The 20091-nt window shown below is 36.6% G+C and overlaps 1 protein-coding gene across 2 annotated transcripts in view; it reads right to left on the bottom strand.

Annotated features, from left to right (window-relative positions):
* Window positions 1-20091, bottom strand: part of GUCY2C (guanylate cyclase 2C) — a 121906-nt gene that overhangs the window by 81554 nt on the left and 20261 nt on the right. For both annotated transcript variants that reach the window (XR_011977040.1, XM_072653876.1), the window contains exon 5: window positions 4915-5036. Coding sequence is in view for 1 of the 2 variants with exons in the window: in XM_072653876.1 (XP_072509977.1) it covers window positions 4915-5036 (122 nt within the window). In the remaining variant the exon portion in view is untranslated. The remainder of the gene's footprint in view (window positions 1-4914; window positions 5037-20091) is intronic.

Genomic DNA, 20091 nt, shown 5'->3' with positions numbered 1-20091 from the left:
TAGACTTTCCCTCTACCACTGTCATTCAATATCCTCTCTTCCTTTCAACTTCATTCAATCCATATTTAACATCCGGTCAAGATTCTGGTACCTGTTATATACTGGCCTCCAGGATACTCTTCTTTCCTAGACAAATTTAGTTCCTTCTTTCTTCTTTCTAGTAGTTCCTCCCATTGGTTCTAATTCTTCTTTACAACATGACTAATGTGAAAATACATTTAATATGAATATATGTGTGTGTGTGTGTGTGTGTGTGTGTGCATGTGTAAAACCTGTATCAGATTGCATGCTGTTTGGGGATGAGAGGAGAGGAGGGATGGGGAAAAAATTTGGAACTCAAAATCTTATGGAACTGAATAGTGAAAACTAAAAATAAATCAATTTTTAAAAAAATTTAGTTTCTGGCTCACTGTCTTTCTTTCCTTCCCAACTTGTGCCCCCATACTATAGGGCTTCAACATACATTATGATACTCCCTCAAATGCTCTAATCTCCCAGTTGCTTAATTTACTTACTTACCTACACCATCATCCCACTTTAGGTCTTACATAGAGTTATTCATACCCTAGAATTTAGGTCCTCTAGGTCCTCAAGTGTGACCCTTTGACTGAATCCAAACTTCACAGGACAAATCCCCTTAATAAAAGGATTTGTTCTATAAAACTTAGACTCAGTCAAAAGGTAGTACTCAAGGACCTAGAAGGCCAAATATGAGCACAGGGCCACAGGTTCCCTACCCCTGCCCTACGTATTGCTATTATCTACAGATATTTCACTTCCACATTGGTGAATGCTGAAATTTCCTCATCTGATCCCAGTTTGTTGTCTTTCCACCTCTCTTTCTGCCTTACTATGACCTCAGACCCCTCCATTCTTTGGAAGGCTATCATCCCTGCTCTGGCTACATACTTCTTGCTTCCCTGTCTCCACCCTATGGTGAACCAGCTCAACCCTACACATATAGAGAGTGGCCCTTGTCTCCTTATCCTGTCATTATGATTCTACTAAGTCTCAGTCTTGGATGCACTTCTACCATCAGCTGCCTTCATTCCTATTTACATGCTGCTTGCTATTCAGCGATTAAGGCTTGATAAGAAATGAAGCAAAGAGTGACTTCTTTAAAAAAAAAAATAGATATAGGAGGGAAAGATCCTCAGGGTTTCTGGCCAAAACAGAAACAATTGCTATGTACATTCATTCTGAGCCAATCAGGGCCCAAATAATGACCAATTTGGGCTTGGCCTGGAACCTATTAATGCCCAGTCAATGAGAGCCAGAGTGATTTGGGGTAAAAGCTGAACTTTAAGATAAAAGGAGGAAAAAAAAGTTTCAGACACTAAAATTTTTAATTTTTACATTTTACCCTGAATAGGCTTTGCCTCAGTTAAGTAGAGACCTGTTAAAGACTTTAGTTTGAAAAGACCAAGGATCCCCATTGCATCTGGGGCCATCTCCAGTTGTCCTGATCTATATCTTGCCACTGGACCCAGACGACTTTGGAGGTGAAAGTGAGGCCGGCAACTTTGCACAGACCTCCTTCACTTAAATCCAATTCACTTGCATGTCATCACATTACTTCCCTGATAGCCTCTCTTTGAAAACGAAAGAGAAACAGCAAAAAACATGCTGCTGAATGAAGCTGACAAAAATCACAAAACTGCTGATTGAGCCTTCAATGAGTATATGTATAACAGGGCCTTTATGGTTGCGATGCAATGCTTTTCATGCCTCCTGAATCGATTCACTATCCCACTCACCAATTCACCTTCTCTATATTTTTCATCCCTCCTCCATGCTCCTATGGACCCCCCCCCCCCCCGATGCCAACCCTTTCAGTCAAGAACTTTAGCTCATTTCTCACTGAAAAAGGGAGGCCATTTGTAGAGAGCTCCCTCTTCTACTCTTCTCCTCATCTCATATCACTTCCATCTTCCTTTACTATCTTCTTTCACCTCTGTCTTACATAAGGAGGTGGCCCTTCTTTTTTTTCAAGGCTAACCCTTCTACATGCACAAGAGATCCCATTCTACTCTGCCTTCTCCAACAGACTGTCTCTTCTACCATCCCCACTCTCTCACTAATCTATAGCCTCTGTTTGTCTAGTGATGCTTGTACTGCCCACAAACACAGTCATCTCTTCTCTGTCCTCAAAAAAAAACCCTTCACTGGATCAATCCTGCCCATTAGCTGTTATGCTTTATCTCTGCTCCCTTTCATGGCTAATCTCCTTGAGAAGACCATCTACAATAAGTGTGTTCCCTTCCTTTTCCTCTCACTCTCTTCTTCACCCTCTACAATCTGGCCTCCTAACTCATCATAAAACTGAAACTTCTCCCTCCACTATTAGGTGTTTCTAAGTAATCCCAAGGGGTTCAAAGAAAAAGGAAAAGGATTCATATGTATGAAAACATCGTACATAATATTTTGTGGTGACAAAGAATTGGAAACTGAAGGGATACCCATCAGCTGAGGAATGGTTAAACAAGCTATAGCATATAAATAAACTAGAATATGACTATGCTGGAAGAAATGATGGAAGGGATGGTTTCAGAAAACCGTAGAAAGACTTACATGAACTGATTCAAAGTGAAGTGAGAAGAACCGGAACAATGTGCATAGTAACAGCAATACTCTAAAGATAATCAACTGTAAAAGACTTACTAACTCTGATTTATACAATGGTCCAAGGTCTCACTGGGCCATCTCCAGTCATCCTGACGAATATCAGGCCACTGGATCCAGATGACTTAGCAGAAGAAAGTGAGGATGGTGACCTTGCACAGCCCTCCCTCACTCAAATCAAAGTCAGCTGCAAGTCATGTCATCATTGTGATGCCATGGTCCTCTTCAAGAATGAAGGACAAACACAACCTGCCAGTGCGTAGCAGCTCTTGTCCTCCTTCTCCTTATTCTTCTTCTCCTCTCTTCTGGTGTTCTACCCAGGGGAAGGTACATTCCATGCCCAAAAGCTGCCTTTTTTCCTCTGAGTTTACTGGCTGCATTTCTTGCTTAAAGATCAAGACTTAAGCCCAACTCACTCTGGAGCTCATAGACTGGACAAGTCCCCATCCACCTAGCACAATGCAATGTAGCTTTCTCTCTTCCTCCTACTTAATTTCCAATCTATGACAGATCCAATTTCAGTACCTGTCAGGTACACACACACACACACACACACACACACACACACACACACATATGTATTGTGTTTATATCTATATATTGTGTCTATATATAGGTGTGTATGCGTGTGTGTATGTAACCTATAGTTCTATCTATCTATCCATTTCTGTAGAGATTACCTATATCTATAGGGCAGCTAGGTGGTGCAGTGGATAGAGCACCAGTGCAGGAGTCAGGGGGACCTGAGTTCAAATCTCACCTCAGACACTTGACACTCACTAGCTGTGTGACCTTGGGCAAGTCACTTAACCCCAATTGCCTCATCCTGGGTCATCTTCAGTCATCCTGATGAATATCTGGTCATTGGAGTCAGATGGCTCTGGAGGAGAAGTGAGGCTGGTGACCTGCACAGCCCTCCTTCACTCAAAGCAAAGTCCAGTGCAAGTCATGTCATTATTTCTCTGATAGCATGGTCTTCTTCAGCAACAAAGGACAAACATACCTATATCTTTGCAAGGTAGTATACTGGATAGAGTGTTGACCTGGAGTCAGGAAGATCTGAGTTCAAATCTGGCCTTAGATACTTACTAATGTGTGATCTTTGGCAAGTTACTTATGCTCTTTTTCCTCATCTATCAAATGAAGAGATTGAACTAGAAGGATAATAATATCTACCTCCTAGAATTATGAGAATCAAATGAAATAACAATTTTAAAGATGACAATTTCATAATACCTGGCACATAGTAAACACTACATAAATGTTAGTAGCTATCATCATCACCATCATCAAGCCTCACTCAATAAGCTGTAGCTCCTCTGTGACAAAATCCTGGCAACATGCATTCTTATAGTATTCAAGGATGCTCTGCGATCAGCACAATGTCATCCCTAAACAGTGACTTCTTAAGGCATTCACCATCGGTAGGAAATTCCTCTTCCATTTAAATTTTTCTTGATATATATTCCATGACAGTGACAAATACCTCTTTGCTTTTGTTCTCATTTTAGAAACAAAAATAAATATTCCTGTATCACCTAACATCTTATTTAGGATAGATTTATTAAATCGTTCTTCAACCTTGACATAGCTGAGAGGAATAATAGGCACTTAAAATGGTTGTGAGATTTCATAAAGGGAAATAAGATACCAAAAAGGAGATGAGAGGGCTTCAAAGAGAAACTTGGCTTATTTTTCCCAACACCAGATCTGCACAGACAGACCTCTTCAGTAACAAGAGAAATCAAACAGAGAATGTGAATGAATCAGCATAAATTTATTTCCATTATTGGATGGATCTGGTTTAGGAAAAAGAAGAGCAGGTCACACACACACATATATACATGTAAATTACATGTATATATGTGTGTGTATAGTTTCTCCCCTGAGAGAATACTGGTATCTTGAGGGCAAGACTCTTCTGATTTTTCTCTATAGCTTTAAGCATCAAAAAAACAATAGATGCTTAAATCTTTATTGAAACAAAAATGCACATTTAATTGATGTTCCATGGGAAGCATCATTTAAGTGAATGAAAATGACATTTCCTTCTTTTCTTTGCCAATTGAATACTGAAAATTCTGCTTTCTTATTTCAGTGCAGATTTCGGAATTTCATTCAATGACAAGCAAATCAAGTGGAGACAATATCACAAATCATACAAAATGGCAGAAAATCTAAAAATATAACCTTGAAAAAGGTAGCAAGAATAACTACACTAGATTTGGGGAAAGTAAGTAATAGACTTTAGAAGAGGCTGTTCTGAAGAAAAAAGTTGGAAAGGCTTCTCACCATTGCTTTTCCTGTTCTTATTCCTCAAGATATCACGAAACTGATCATCACTTCTCAACACATCTTTGAAGTGAATTTCCTGTGAGAAATAGGAAACTCCAGCTTCCAGAGAATTGAGGTACCTAGAAGACAATAGAAATTCTAGCAAATCAATTTGCATTTCTCAGTAACCTTCCACACTCTCAAAATTAACGGAATTGTTTATTGCATTGCTTTCTAGAATCACTGTAATAATAAACAAGTACCAAAGTTAATGTAGTTGTCTACACTAGCAGGACCTTTTTATGGACAGAAGACACATTAAAAAACCCAAAAATGTCAAGTATCTATCCAGGAGAATTAAGTATTCTTTTCAAAGAAAAATGGAAGAAGGGCCAAAAAGCTACAGTCAGAATCCTAGAAGATTGTGCAACTAATTTAAATAGAGGGAAAATCTTGAAATACAACATTCCAAAAGATAAAAGATAACTTCTTACAATCATGAATAATTTAACTCTACAAGACTGAGGATAATCCTATAGAAGAAAAATGGATTCTTAATAGAACAAAGAACTTTTAAGCATTTCTGATTAAAACAAAACAAAACAGAGCTTGAAGCACAAACACATAGAAACCTAGAAAAGTAAACAAATTTGAGCAATTGGAAGGAGTTTAAGTGCTAATGGAGGAGGAGAGAAGACAATAGTCCCTTCAAAAGTTGAATATCTTTAGAAGGTCATGGAGGAAGCTAAGAAAGACAAACATCTGGGTGGGATTTTGCTTTTTTTTAAATTTGCTTTAAAAGAGTGAGAAAGGGAAGGTAAAAGGAATATAGTAGAGAAGAAATGAGGAACTTGCTATCTCTTACAAGTGGAGTGAGAGGAAAAGTATACAAACATAGGGGAGGAGCATCCAATGATCCTTACTCATTTACCACCACTCATTACACCACACGGTGGTGTGTTGGTAAATGTTTAACAACCAGTTCTCTGGAGGAAAAAAGTGTACACAAGACACTTAAAAGTTTAAACATTTTCTTTATCATTTTCTTAAGTCTAAACAATCATCAGAACAATAAACCAAGTCCCGAAGTGTAGTGTTTGCTCATTTCTGAAGTTTAAATGCAGACACTGAAAATTAAACAATCAGTTCTAGTGAGTCAGATCAACCTGGCTCCAGCACAGCTCTGAAAACTCTCTTGATTATATTTGACTACTATTGATCAAATTTCTTCTATTTCACTACCTCTTTCTTCTTTGGAAAGAGGAGGTTGGGGACAAAGTAGGGAAAAAGTAAAAGAGGATATGATGGAATGAAGTAAATAATTAACAGTTCTAACTGTGAACATGAATTGGCTGAACTCACCAATAAAACAGAGGAGGGCAATAGAATGGATTAGAAAGTCAAATCAAAGCATACGTTGCTTTGAAAAAAAAAATCACATTTGACAGATTCACAGAATTAAAACAAGGGCTATAGTAGAATTTATTATATATTTGGTGATTAAAAAATAGGAGTAGTAATCATGATCTCAGACAAACCAATGGTAAAAATTACTATGGTTAAAAGATATTAGGTAGAGAAATTACTTTATACTTAAAGTCACCAGAGATTTTTTTTTAAAGTATAATAAATATGCAGCATATATACACCAAAAGGAATAGCATTTAAGTACTCAAAAGAAAAATTAAAACATTTACAGTGAAAAATAAAGAGCAAAACTACCATAGTTGGAGACCTCAATATGGCTCCTTTCTCACCTGTGGAAATCTAACAAAAAGATAAACAGGAAAAAAGTTAAGACCCTGAATATAATTTTAGAAAATTAGATCTCTTGTGATTTCTAAATAGGAATTAAAAGGGGTATACACACATACATATATGTATGTATGCATGTGTATATGTATATATGGCATACATATATGTATATATGCATGTGTGTGTATATATATATGAAAGAGATATGTGTTGCTCATGTAGATTAAGTGTATATCTACATAGATCTGACTAAATGCCACTAGCAGGGAGGTATGGACGGATATCTCTGAAATCTCTCTCATCCTTTTCCACTGAAAACTCTGAGGAGAAAAGGGGACACGAGTTGGCTTCCTCTCCTTTCCTCCCCACTCCTCTCCTCTCTTTTCCTTTCCTCTCCCTGAAGACAGAATATTGGACTAGAATCTATCTGCCATGCTAAATATTGCTTCCTTCCCTTCTTTCAGCCCCCCCTCCCTTTTATTCCCCTTTTCCCTTACTAATTCTTCCTTCCCTTTTAGCCTCCCTTCCCTTTTCTTTCCCCTTTCTCCTACTGCCTGTAGAGTTAGTTAGATTTCTATACTTAACTGAGTTTGTTATTCCCTCCTTAAACCAAATCATATGAGAGTAAATCTCAAACAATGCTCGTCTTCCTCCCCTCTTTCTCTCTACTGTAATATGTTTTTGTGCCTCTTCCTGTGATGTAATTTACCTTTTCCTGTCTCCTCCTTTTCACATCTCCCATTACAATCCCTTTGCACTCAAATCACATTTAAAGGTCTAAAGGAAAATTTTTTAAGTTCAAGCAAGTCTTCTGATTGCTATCACCTACTAAGGAGTAGGTGTCCCAAGCTTTATCCAAAGGCTCGACTTCCTTTCCCTCCAAATATCAATTACACAAAGACCATCACAATAGTGAATACCAAACAAACCTATTTATCCAAGATGATAGCAAACAGAAATCAGAAAATTTATAAAGATTAGAATGTAACAGACTATACCAAGTGAAGGAGCCCTCCCTCTGGAAGCAAGGTATGTTAATTCAATAGAAAATTCTCAATCTCACACAGGGAGAAATTATTCAATGACTTTAGTGAGGCACCTTGAAATAGGAATGTCCTCAAGATGCCTGCTTTGCTATACGCTGACTTCTTCCCAAAGTCTTTCTCTCCCTCTAAGAACCCTTCCATGAAAAGATCCTAGAACCACATTTGTCTTTGCTCAAATCTGAAAGCTAGAAGACAAGAATTCTTTTCCAAACTCTCACCTACTCTGTGCCTCAGGCAGGTACAGTGTGAAGAAGTCATTCCCTCAACCTATGAGGAAAACCTAATATAAGTGGCATAAACACAGGGTTGTATAGGTAGGTAGACAGTTAGGTAGACAGACAGATAGACAGATAGATTAGCTAGGTATGGCATCTGTACAAAAACCAACATGTGCTAAGGCATAAAAACCTCATAAACATAGGGAAAAAGTAGAAATACTAAACACATACTTTATTGACTACAATGTCATAACAATGACATTCAATAAGTCACCTTTGAAGAACGAATCCAAAGTTAAAGACTAAAGAATTTAACCTTAAAAAATATGTGGGTCAGTGAAAAAAATCATATGAAAAATTTCAGGAAAGAAAATGCCAACAAATTGCCCAGATTAACAGAAGAGGAAGTTGAATACTTAAACAACCCCATCTCAGAAAAAGAAATTGAACAAGCCATCAATGAACTCCCTAGGAAAAAATCTTCAGGGCCAGATGGATTCACAAGTGAATTCTATCAAACATTTAAAGAACAGTTAATTCCAATACTACATGGACTATTTTTGAAAATTGGGGAAGAAGGAGTCCTCCCAAATTCTTTCTATGATACAAATATGGTTTTGATACCCAAACCAGGAAGAGACAAAACAGAGAAAGAAAATTATAGACCAATTTCCCTAATGAATATAGATGCAAAAATTTTAAATAAGATTTTAGCAAAACGAATACAGCATCTTATCACAAGATTAATACATTATGATCAGGTAGGATTCATACCAGGATTACAGGGCTGGTTCAATATTAGGAAAACTATTAGCATTATCGATCACATCAACAACAAAGCCAACAAAAACCACATGATTATCTCAATAGATGCAGAAAAAGCTTTTGACAAAATACAACACCCATTCCTACTAAAAACACTAGAGAACATAGGAATAAAGGGAACTTTCCATAAAATAATAAGCAGTATCTATCTAAAACCTACAGCAAGCATTATATGCAATGGGGATAAGCTAGATGCATTTCCAATAAGATCAGGGGTGAAACAAGGATGTCCATTATCACCACTATTATTCAATATGGTACTAGAAATGTTAGCTGTAGCAATTAGACAAGATAAAGATATTGAAGGAATAAGAATAGCCAAAGAAGAAACTAAGTTATCACTCTTTGCAGATGATATGATGATCTACTTAGAGAATCCCAGACATTCAAGTAAAAAATTACTTGAAATAATAAACAACTTTGGCAAAGTTGCAGGTTACAAAATAAACCCACACAAATCTTCTGCATTCCTATATATTAGCAACAAAGTCCAACAGCAAGAGATAGAAAGAGAAATTCCATTTAAAGCTAGGGTAGACAGTATAAAATACTTAGGAGTTTACCTGCCAAAACAAACCCAGGGATTATATGAACACAATTACAAGACACTTTTTGCACAAATAAAGTCAGGTTTAAGTAAGTGGAAAAACATTAGTTGCTCATGGGTAGGCCATGCTAATATAATAAAAATGACAATTCTACCTAAATTAATTTACTTATTTAGTGCCATACCAATTAAACTATCAGACAATTATTTTCTAGAGCTGGATAAAATAATATCAAAATTCATTTGGAAAAACAAAAGGTCCAGAATATCAAAGGGACTAATGAAAAGAAATGCTTGGGAAGGTGGCCTAGCGCTACCAGACCTCAAACTGTACTATGAAGCAGCAATTATCAAAACCACTTGGTATTGGCTAAGAAACAGAGAGGTAGACAAGTGGAATAGACTTGGCACTCAAGATGCAGTAGGCAAGGAATATAGCAACCTTCTGTTTGATAAACCCAAGGACCCCAGCTTCTGGTATAAGAACTCACTGTTTAACAAAAATTGCTGGGAAAACTGGATAACAGTGTGGCGGAAACTAGGCATAGACCCATAGCTGACACCATACGCAAGAATAAAGTCCAAATGGGTACATGATTTAGGTATACAGATTGATACCATGAATAAACTGGAGAAGCAAGGAATAGTGTATTTATCAGATCTATGGAGAAGGGAAGAATTTTTTACTAAAGAAGAGATAGAAAGCATTATGAAATGCAAAATGGATAACTTTGATTACATTAAACTGAGAAGTTTTTGCACAACCAAACCCAATGCAACCAAAATCCGGAGGAATGTAGTAAATTGGGAAAGAATTTTTACAGCTAAGCTCGGGGATAAAGGCCTCATTTCTAGAATATATAGAGAACTGACTCAAATGTATAATCATACAAGTCATTCCCCAATTGATAAATGGTCAAAGGATATGAACAGGCAATTTTCAGAAGAAGAAATTAAAGATATCTATAATCATATGAAAAAATGCTCTAAATCACTATTGATTAGAGAGATGCAAATCAAAACAACTCTGAGGTACCACATCACACCTATAAGATTGGCAAACATGATAGAACAAGAAAATGATAAATGCTGGAGAGGATGTAGGAGAGTTGGAACACTAATTCATTGTTGGTGGAGCTGCGAGCGCATCCAACCATTCTGGAGAGCAATTTGGAACTATGCCCAAAGGGCTACAAAAATGTGCATACCCTTTGACCCAGCAATATTGCTACTAGGACTGTATCCCCAAGAGATCATAAAAATGGGAAAGGGTCCCACATGTACAAAAATATTTATAGCAGCACTTTTTGTAGTTGCCAAAAACTGGAAGTCAAGGGGATGTCCATCAATTGGGGAATGGCTGAATAAATTATGGTATATGAATGTAATGGAGTGCTATTGTGCCATAAGAAATGATGAACAAGAAGACTTCAGAGGGGCCTGGAAGGACTTATATGACCTGATGCTGAGTGAAAGGAGCAGAACCAGGAGAACTTTGTGCACAGCAACGACCACAGTGTGCGAGAGTTTTTTCTGGTAGACTTGGAATTTCGTAATAACGCAAGAACTTCTTAAAAAAAAAAAAATCCCAATGGTGGTTCTCAAGGCAAAATGCCTTCCACACTCAGAGAAAGAAATATGGAAGTCATTCGCAAAATGTAGCAGATCATGTTTGTGTATGTGTAAGTTTTTGTGTATCATGTTTTGATTTGTTATATGATTTCTTTCATTTATTTTAGTCTGACTACATAGCATGACTATAGTGAAAATACACTCAATAGGAAAGTATATGTAGAACCTATACAGAATTGTATGCAGTCGTGGGGAGGGAGGGGGGTAGTGGGGGGTAGGTGTGGGGGGGATAAAATCTCAATTGTATGGCAGTGATTATTAAACATTAAAAAATAAAAAAAACAAAAAAAACCCAAAAAAACCCAAAAAAACAAACTAAATAAATAAATAAGTGAAAAAAAAAAAAAAGAAAATGCCAATAATTGGAAAACAAAGCAAAACCTTTTAGATTCAGCCAAAGTATTCCATTGGGGAAAATCTATATATATTCAAACATCTGTGTCAACAAAGGAGAGAGAAAATCAATGAAGTAGGCATGCAATAAGGAGGAAAACCTATAAACGAATCAAGTCAAAGAAGAAGGATAGAAGGGGTTGGTGGAAGAAGAGAGGAAATCCAACTGATGAAAACAGGAAAATTCACCATCAGTTCATAAGAAAAAAAGGGAAATATTAGAAACTATTTGCCCAATTATGTATGAATAAAAAATGATAGCTTAAATGAAACGGATGAATACCTTAAAAATATAATATTTCAAGTGAAACAGAACAAGAAATTAGGCATTTAATAAGCCAATCTCATAAAGAGATATTGAACACTGTATAAATGAACTTTCAAAGAAACATCATTCACCCAACCCTCAGGACCAGATGGATTTACAACTTAATTCTATCAAATATCTGGAGAAGAAACATTTCCAATATTACATAAATTGCTTGCAAAAATAGAATGAAAAGCAATCCTACCAAACTTGTCTTATGAAATAAATATGGTTTTGATACTTAATCCAGTTTAAGTAATGGGGGAGAGGGAAAGACATGCCACAATGTTTCTAATGGATATGGAAACAAAATATTAAATAAAATGCTAGCAAAGAGGCTACAGCAATATATAAAAAAGATTATGCACTATGACTAGGTTCAATTAGAAAAGCAAGGTTGGTTCAACATTGAGAACACTATAAATACAATTGGGCCACTAGGTGGTGAAGTGAATAGAACACCAGACCTGGAGTCTGGAAGACTCATCTTCCTGAGTTCAAATCTGGCCTCAGATGCACACTAGCTGTGTGACCTGGGCAAGTTACTTAATTCTGTTTGCCTCAGTTCCTTCATCTGTAAAAAGATCTAGAGATCAAAATGGCAAACCACTACAATATCTTTGCCAAGAAAAACTCCAAATAGGGTCATGAAGAGTCAGAAATGACTGAAACAACTGAATACACATAATTACAATAGACTATATTAATAACAAAAATAGTAAAATCATTTCATCCTCCTCCTAGCTACTGGTTCCTTCACTGCTGACTCCATACATGCCCAAGTCTTCATTATACTTTAAAAAAAACCTTCACTAGACCCTGCCGTTGTCTCAAGACATCATCCAATAATATCTCTCATTTCATTTTTAACCAAACTCCAAGAAAAAAAAAAGCAACCCACAAACCTATCTCCAGTCATTGCTTCACTTCATCTCCTCTAATTCATTCTTCAGCCCTTTGTAATCTGGCTTCCAACTTAATCAGTCAACCGAAACTACTCCTCCAAAGGTAACAATGATTTCTTAATTGCGGTCTTTCAGCCTTCGTTCATCCTTTGCAATGGCCATTTCCCATGCTTGGAATGTAATTCTTGTGTAACTGTTAACTTATTAACTAACTTATTAATATGATGATTAACTTATTAATTAACTTATTAACTACTCTTATTTAAGTATTAATATTTAACCATTTTACATTTATTTGTACTTATTCTCTTTATATTTGTACATATGGTCAAATAATAAGTATTTAATAAATGTTGACTGAAACATTATTATTGCTAATAATAATAGCTTGCATTTGTATAGTACCTACTTCTCATTTGATCCTCACAACAACTGTGGGAGATAGGTGCTATTATTATACTATTATATACTATATGTAATATACTATGTACTATATCTTAATGTGTAATATATAGTATATACTTTTATACTATTATGCTATTATTATATTGTGTGTATTCTCACACAATAAGAACAACTTATCTCCTTCTATCTGTTGATCAGCAAACAAGTATAGAAAGGGAATAGTGAAAAGCAACACCGATTTCTGGATCACCAATGTGATAACATTCAGTTCACTGTTTGGTGGTTGAATGACTCAGATTTTTTATTAACATCGGCTACACAGTGCATTCAGAAGAAGGTGACCAAGATGAAAGGTCTCAAACTCATTCTATCCCAATATAGTGTTATCTTGATCATTCCAAGGAGTTCGGGATGATAGAGATGGATGTCTGCTAATTTATAGCAGACACCTCCCAGTGTTTTCTATGCTCCTTTTCCTGGAAAGCTTTGCTCTGACCTTAGGCCTGGCCGAGTGGGACTGATGTGACTCATTAGCTAGTCCCGCCCATTCTAAAGGTTTGTGAGAAGAAGAATAGTCAAACTGGGATCTGGACAAAGGAATTCTTATGATCTGAAAAAGTGGAAGTAGAGGAGGAGGTGGCTACCATAAGAAATATGTGCCAGGTTTCCAGAATCTGAGAGAGTTATAAGAAATCATAGATGAGATAAAGGGCAGATGCTATGGTGCTGAAACTGGTTGGAATTGAAGAATGGTACCTTGATTTCTATTCTCTTTCTCTTCTTCTGTTCTGAGTGGTCTGAACTAAAGTTTTCCTCTAGGGGCAAGAAGCTTATCCATATTCTTAAATTTGTTTATGTCCCTGTGTTTCAAACATTTAGGTAATTGTGGTAGAGGATGCTAACTACCCTGAACTGTTAACCTGCTCCAAATGAGATGAAGAGATTGGGGAAACTTCTTGGGAAGAGAGAAGGATAAATTTAAAACAGATAAATGTAGTATGATCTCTGGTTGGGAGTTCAGCTATAGAAAAAAAAGTTATTGATTCAATTTTATAATTTCCCAGGGCAGAGAATACATGTGTGTGTGTTTTATATATCTCACAAATATACTCTGTAATGTGTGTATATACATATATGTATATGTGTGTGCATATGTAGGTATACGTACATATATATATATATATGCACACATGTGTGTGTATCAGTATTCCTCTAGGCAACTGAGTCAGCAGTAGTGTCTGCTGATACTAACTGGGTTGGAAGATCTCAAGGCAGATGACCTTGGTTATTTTTCCCCCACTGAGTTTGAAAGAAAAGCCACTCCCGGAGGGGAGAGGGGTCAAAGGAGGAATCAAAGGAGTGACTGGAGCGAAAATCAACCAGTTGAAGAACAGGGATAAGGAGAAAGAATAGTTTGCCCTGAAGGTTAGAGAACAGAACATACTTTCCTAGGCTTTGGTTATGGTTCAGGTGAATCCTCTGGAATGACTAAGCTAGGAGATAGTTGTAGCAAGTACTTGTTTTAAACTACAGAGTTCCATTTCTCATAATTGATGACTGAAGAAATAGATTTTAGAAAGATGAGAAGCAGTAGTTATGATCAGTCAAATCCAAAACAAGAGAATTAAAAATGAATTGATAGAGGGGCCAAGTGACAAGCAAGACATTCAAGCTCTCCCCCATAACTCCTCCACAAAAAAGAAAAATCCAGTAAAAGCAGTAAATCAAGTCATGTCCAGCTCTTTGCAACTCCATTTGGAGCTTCCTTAGCAAAGATATTGGAGTGTTTTGTCAGTTTCTTCTCCAGTTCATTTTAAAGAAGAAGAAATTGAGGCAGACAGAGTTAAGTAACTTGCCCAGGGTCACACAGCTAGTAAGTGTCTGAAAGCAGATTTAACTCAGAAAGAATTTTCTTGACTCTAGCTTCAGCACTCTATCCATTGCATCACTCAGCTACCCAGATGATCAAGTATTAATTGGTAAATTCAAAGGGGAAAATGTCACAGTGAGTCATTTTTCTAACCCAGGTCAGCATAGAGAGACAGAGAGATCTGTGGGTACTGAGAATGAGCTCTGTCCAGAAGTGAGCTGCACAAAGCATTCTAGTACACAGGAAAACACGTTGTGTACCACAGAAAGACTTCCAGACCCATATCAGAAAACTACTGGCTTATTTAAGATGAGGTAACAAGTACCAACAGGCAACTTGATAATTTACTATGTAGTTTCAAGTCATAGAATTAGTTGAACAGAGGAAAGAACAGGTGGCACTCCAGGAAAGGAGCAGTCGTGAGTTGTAGGCTATGTACTGAGCAAAAAGCAAGTTCAGAAACAGATGATAGGAATAGAAAGGAACATACATATGTTATAACTGTGTAAGATACCTTTATAAAAATCAATCATGTATAAAAGCAAATTCAGAAAAACGATACATTAATGGATGCAGAAAAAAACTGTTGACAAGATACAATACCTTGTTTCTAAAAACAGCAACTAGAAAGCATAGTAATAAACAAAGATTTCCTTAATATGATAAGTAATATCTTTTTAAAACCATGAGCTAGCATTATATGTATTAAAGAATATACTAGAAGTCTTTCCAATATTTAGGAAAATATTAACTGCTCATGGGTTGGCTGAGTCAATATAATAAAAATGACAATACTACCCAAATTAATTTACTTTTTAGTGCCATACCAATCAAACTAACAATAAATTACCATATAGAGTTAGACAAAAATAATAACATTCATCTGGAAGAACAAAAAGGGAAACTATTTCTCAGGGGAAATAAAGAAAAAAAGTGGGAAAGAGAGACCTAGCAATATCTGATCTCCAACTATCCTACAGAGTAGCAATTGTCAAAATGATTTAGAACTGGTTAGGAAGTAGAGACTGATAAGTGAAACAGATTAAGTACATAATATGCAGAAGCAAATAAACACAGCAGCCTAGTGTAGCAATAAGCACCCCAACATGCATGGGATGGGGGGGAGTGCTGCTATCACAGGTTCTTAGATCTGCATTCACAAAAAGAAAACAACTTTTAAGGGACTATCAATCACCGTAATCAAGCACATATATCATTCCTTTAACCAAGTACATATATCATTCAGTTAGTTCAGGGAGTCAGCACCCTGAATTTCAAAGAAAATATAGAGAAATTAAAAGATTTCAAATCAAAAGACATGGCTTTCTCTGTCTAATTCAACAGACAATCTGGTAACCATAGTTACCAGAGACAGAAGCACAACATCTGGGTTCTCAAAGCCAGGAGGCTCCTTAGTGACTTCCCAGAGTCCTCATCTGGTCAAACAAACACTTCCAGCCCCAAAGTAATCAGCAGACATGGCTTCGTCTGCCTGACCATAATTCAACAGACAGATACAGCTACCTGACCATCATTACCAGAGAGAGAAACCCAACATCTGGGTTCTCAAAACACAGGGAGTTCCTTAGCAGCTTCTCAGAGTCCTCATCTGGCACTTGAACTTTCTTACCAAAAACTAAGCCCCAAAGTAAAACCTCAACTCAGAGTATTTATACCTTTTTTAGAGCCAGAGTGTATCACAACCCTTGAGAACCAGTGCCTCATTAACAAAAGGCTATGGGTGTTCCTACAAATCTTCCCTAATCAAACTCCCATCTTAATGGGCAGGCCCACTAATGGGTGGGTAATATCTTTAATCACATTAAAATAATTAACAATACAAATACATACACTGTTTCTAGTCAAAGAAACTTTTGTTTCTGTACTTTACTCCTTGTAAGGACTCTCAATTGATAAAGGCAAGATTCAATCAGAGTCCCTTGATTATACTAAAACAAAAATAGCAAAAGATCCTATTTTGATAGATATCACACCTAGTATTTGATAAACCCAAAGATTCTAGTTATCAGAGTAAGAACTCATGATTTGAAAAAAGCTGTTGAGAAAACTAGAAATCAACATGACAGAAACGAGATATAGACCACCATTTCATCTCAAGCTATATGTCAAGATAAGCTGCAAATGACTATAGGACTTAGAAATAAAGGGTAACATTTTTTAAAAAATTAAAAGAAGAAAGAGGAAATTATCATCAGATTTATGGCTAGGGGAAAAAATAATAGCCATGAAAGAAATATATATGGTGATAAGAGGTAAAATGGACTATTTTGATTAAATAAGACCAAAATGTTTACATATTTATGTTTTATTTAAAACAAATGCAGCTAAAATTAGGAGAGAAATGGACAAAAGAGAGAGAAAAAAAATCTTTGTAGCAAGTTTCTCTGGTAAAGGTCTCATTTCAAAAAAATATAGGAAACTGATTCTAATTTCTAAAGAATAGGAGTCACTCCTTACTGATAAATGGTTAAAAAATGTGAAAATAGAGTTTTCAGAGGAGAGAACATGAGTTATTAAAAACCATATAAAAATGCTTCAAAACACTAATAATTAAAAAACCCTTGTATTAAAATGTCTGTGAGATCTCATCTCACCCTCCTCAGATTGACAAAAAAAGGAAATGGATAAATTCTAGAGAAGCTGTGGGAAAAACAACTATGTTACTATACTTTTAGAGGTATAAGGTGTACAGGCATTCTGGAAAGCAATTTGAAACTATGCCCGCAAAGTCACTGTACTGTGCATACCTTTAGACTCACTGATGCCCAATCTATAACCCCAAGAGATCAAAGAAAGGGAGAAAGGATACATATGTACAAAAATATCTGTATTAGTTTTTTGAAGTAGCAAAGAAAGGGAAGCTGAAGGGGTGACCATCAACAGAAAAATGGTACATGAATATGATGAAATATTATTGCATTGTAAATGACAAAAATGACCATTTCTGAAAAATCTGTGAACTGATGCAGAGCACAGTGATTGGAAACAGGAAAACAATGCATACAAGAACAACATTGTAAAAACAATCAACTTTGAAAGACTTAAGAATTCAACACAATAACCAACTATAATTCCAAAGAACTCAGAATAAAACATATTACCCAATCCTGGCAGAGGTGATAGACTCTGCATGTAACTTTTGACATTGTTGATCACTTGCTCCTCCCGCTCCTCTCTTCTCTATAGGTTTTCAGAATACCATTCTCTCCTGGTTTTCCTCCTACCATCTGACTACTCCTTCTCTATCTCTTTTGATGGATCCTCTTCTAGATCATACCCTCTAATTGCAGGGGTCCCTCAGGGTTCTGTCCTGGGCCCTCTTCTCTTCTCTCTCCATACTACTTCACTAGGTGATCTCATCAGCTACCATGCATTTAATTACCATCTCTATACTAATGATTCTAAATCTGTCTATCCTGGTCAAAACTCTCTGTTGGCCTCCAATCTCACATCTTCAACTACCTTTCAGACATCTCAAATGAATGTCCAGGAGATATCCCAAATTCAATATGTCCAAAACAGAACTTATTATCTTACCCCTTAACTTTCTCCACTTCCAACCTTCCCTTTTATTGTAGAGAACAACACCATCTTCCCAGTCCCTTGGACTCACAACTCAGGAGTGATCCTGGATTCTTCACTATCTCTCACTTCTGCCCTCCCCTTACTATATCCAATCTGTCATGTAGTGAGTGAAAAGTGAAATGACTGAGGAAACAAAGTTTTCACTTTTTGAGCATATCAGTTTATCAAGCAATGCTAATTAATTGCCTAACAAATCAGGACCAGACCTCCTCAGATAGAGGGGGGAAATAAACTTTTATGCATTAAAAATTATCAAATAAGATCAATTAATTTTAAAATAAACAATTAATCAGGATACAAAACTACATTATCTGATTTCTATTGGAGAAAAGATTAGGGACTTTCCAAAGTGGAAGGGAAAGAAAAAACAGGTGCAATTCTCTGAAATCCCCCAAGTGTCTATATTCAATCAAAGGAATATGGAAAGAATAACTGATTGACTGACATAGGGTCAGTATTCTGATAAGATATATGGGTTGCTTGAGACGTATAACTGTGAGAACATTTTTTTGCATTAATCTTTAGATCTGACCAGGTCTCCAGTCAGCATAATTTAGGTCCTTAATTAAGGATCTCTAAGTAGCAGGTAGAGGTGGTCTAGCTTTTCATGCAGAGTTAGCTTCAAACAATGCAATAAAGTTTTCTCCCAGTTCTCACAACTAAATAAAGTTTTCTCATAAGATAGAAATTGGACTAGACCCATAATTGAATAGTGAGCTAGATCCAGAATTGAGTTACAAGATAAAGTCAATATGATTCCCTAATTCCCACTACCACTTGGTGTTCTAATGCCCTCAATTGCCAAGGCCTTTTGCTTTTACCTTTATAATATCTCTCAGATGAGCCCCCTTCTCTCCTCTGACACTGACATCACTCTAATACAGGTCCTCATCACCTCATACCTAGACTATTGCAATAGCCTGCTAGGGGGTCTGCCTGCCCCAAGTCTCTCCCTTCTCCAATCTATGCTCCATTCAGTCACCAAAATGATTTTACTTTAGTCTAATCATGTCACCCCTCTACTCAATAAATTTCAGTGGCTTCCTATCATCTCCAGGATCAATACAAAATGGTCTTTTTGGCATTCAGAGTCACCTTCTACCTTGCAGTCTTCTTACACTTTGCTCCATACGTAATCTTAGGTCTAGGGTTATCATTTTTTTGGCTGTTCCACAAACAAGGCAATCCATCTCTTGACTCCAGTCATTTTCTCTGACTTTCTCCCATGCCTGGAAAACTCTTCCTCCTCTGTTCTGACTAGTGACTTCCCTGACATCCCTTAAGTCTCAATTAAAATCTCATCTTTTACTAGAAATCTTCTACTACCCCTCTTAATTCTAGAGCCTTTCCTCCATTAATTATTTCCTATTTATCCTATGTAGAGCTTTCTTTGTCTATATTTTGTTTGCATGTTTTCTCTGCCAGTAGGTTGTAAGCTCCTTGACATTAGGGATTGTTTTATGCCTCTTTTTGTATACCCAGGGCTTACTTAGCACAGTTCCTGGAACATAGTGGACATTTAATAAATATTGATTGAAATTAAGAAATATTTATTTTTGGACACAGCCAATGCAGGAATTTGTTTTGCTTGAGATTCTTGACCTTTAGTTCCTATAGATCAGGGGTGGAAAACTTGCTACCTCAAAACCACATGTGGCCCTCTAGATCTAGATGAATTACAGCATT

This window comes from Notamacropus eugenii, chromosome 3, assembly GCF_028372415.1.
Source record: "Notamacropus eugenii isolate mMacEug1 chromosome 3, mMacEug1.pri_v2, whole genome shotgun sequence".
NCBI lineage: Eukaryota > Metazoa > Chordata > Mammalia > Diprotodontia > Macropodidae > Notamacropus > Notamacropus eugenii.
Note: the sequence above shows the minus strand (reverse complement) of the source record. Positions and strands in the feature narration are given on the sequence as shown.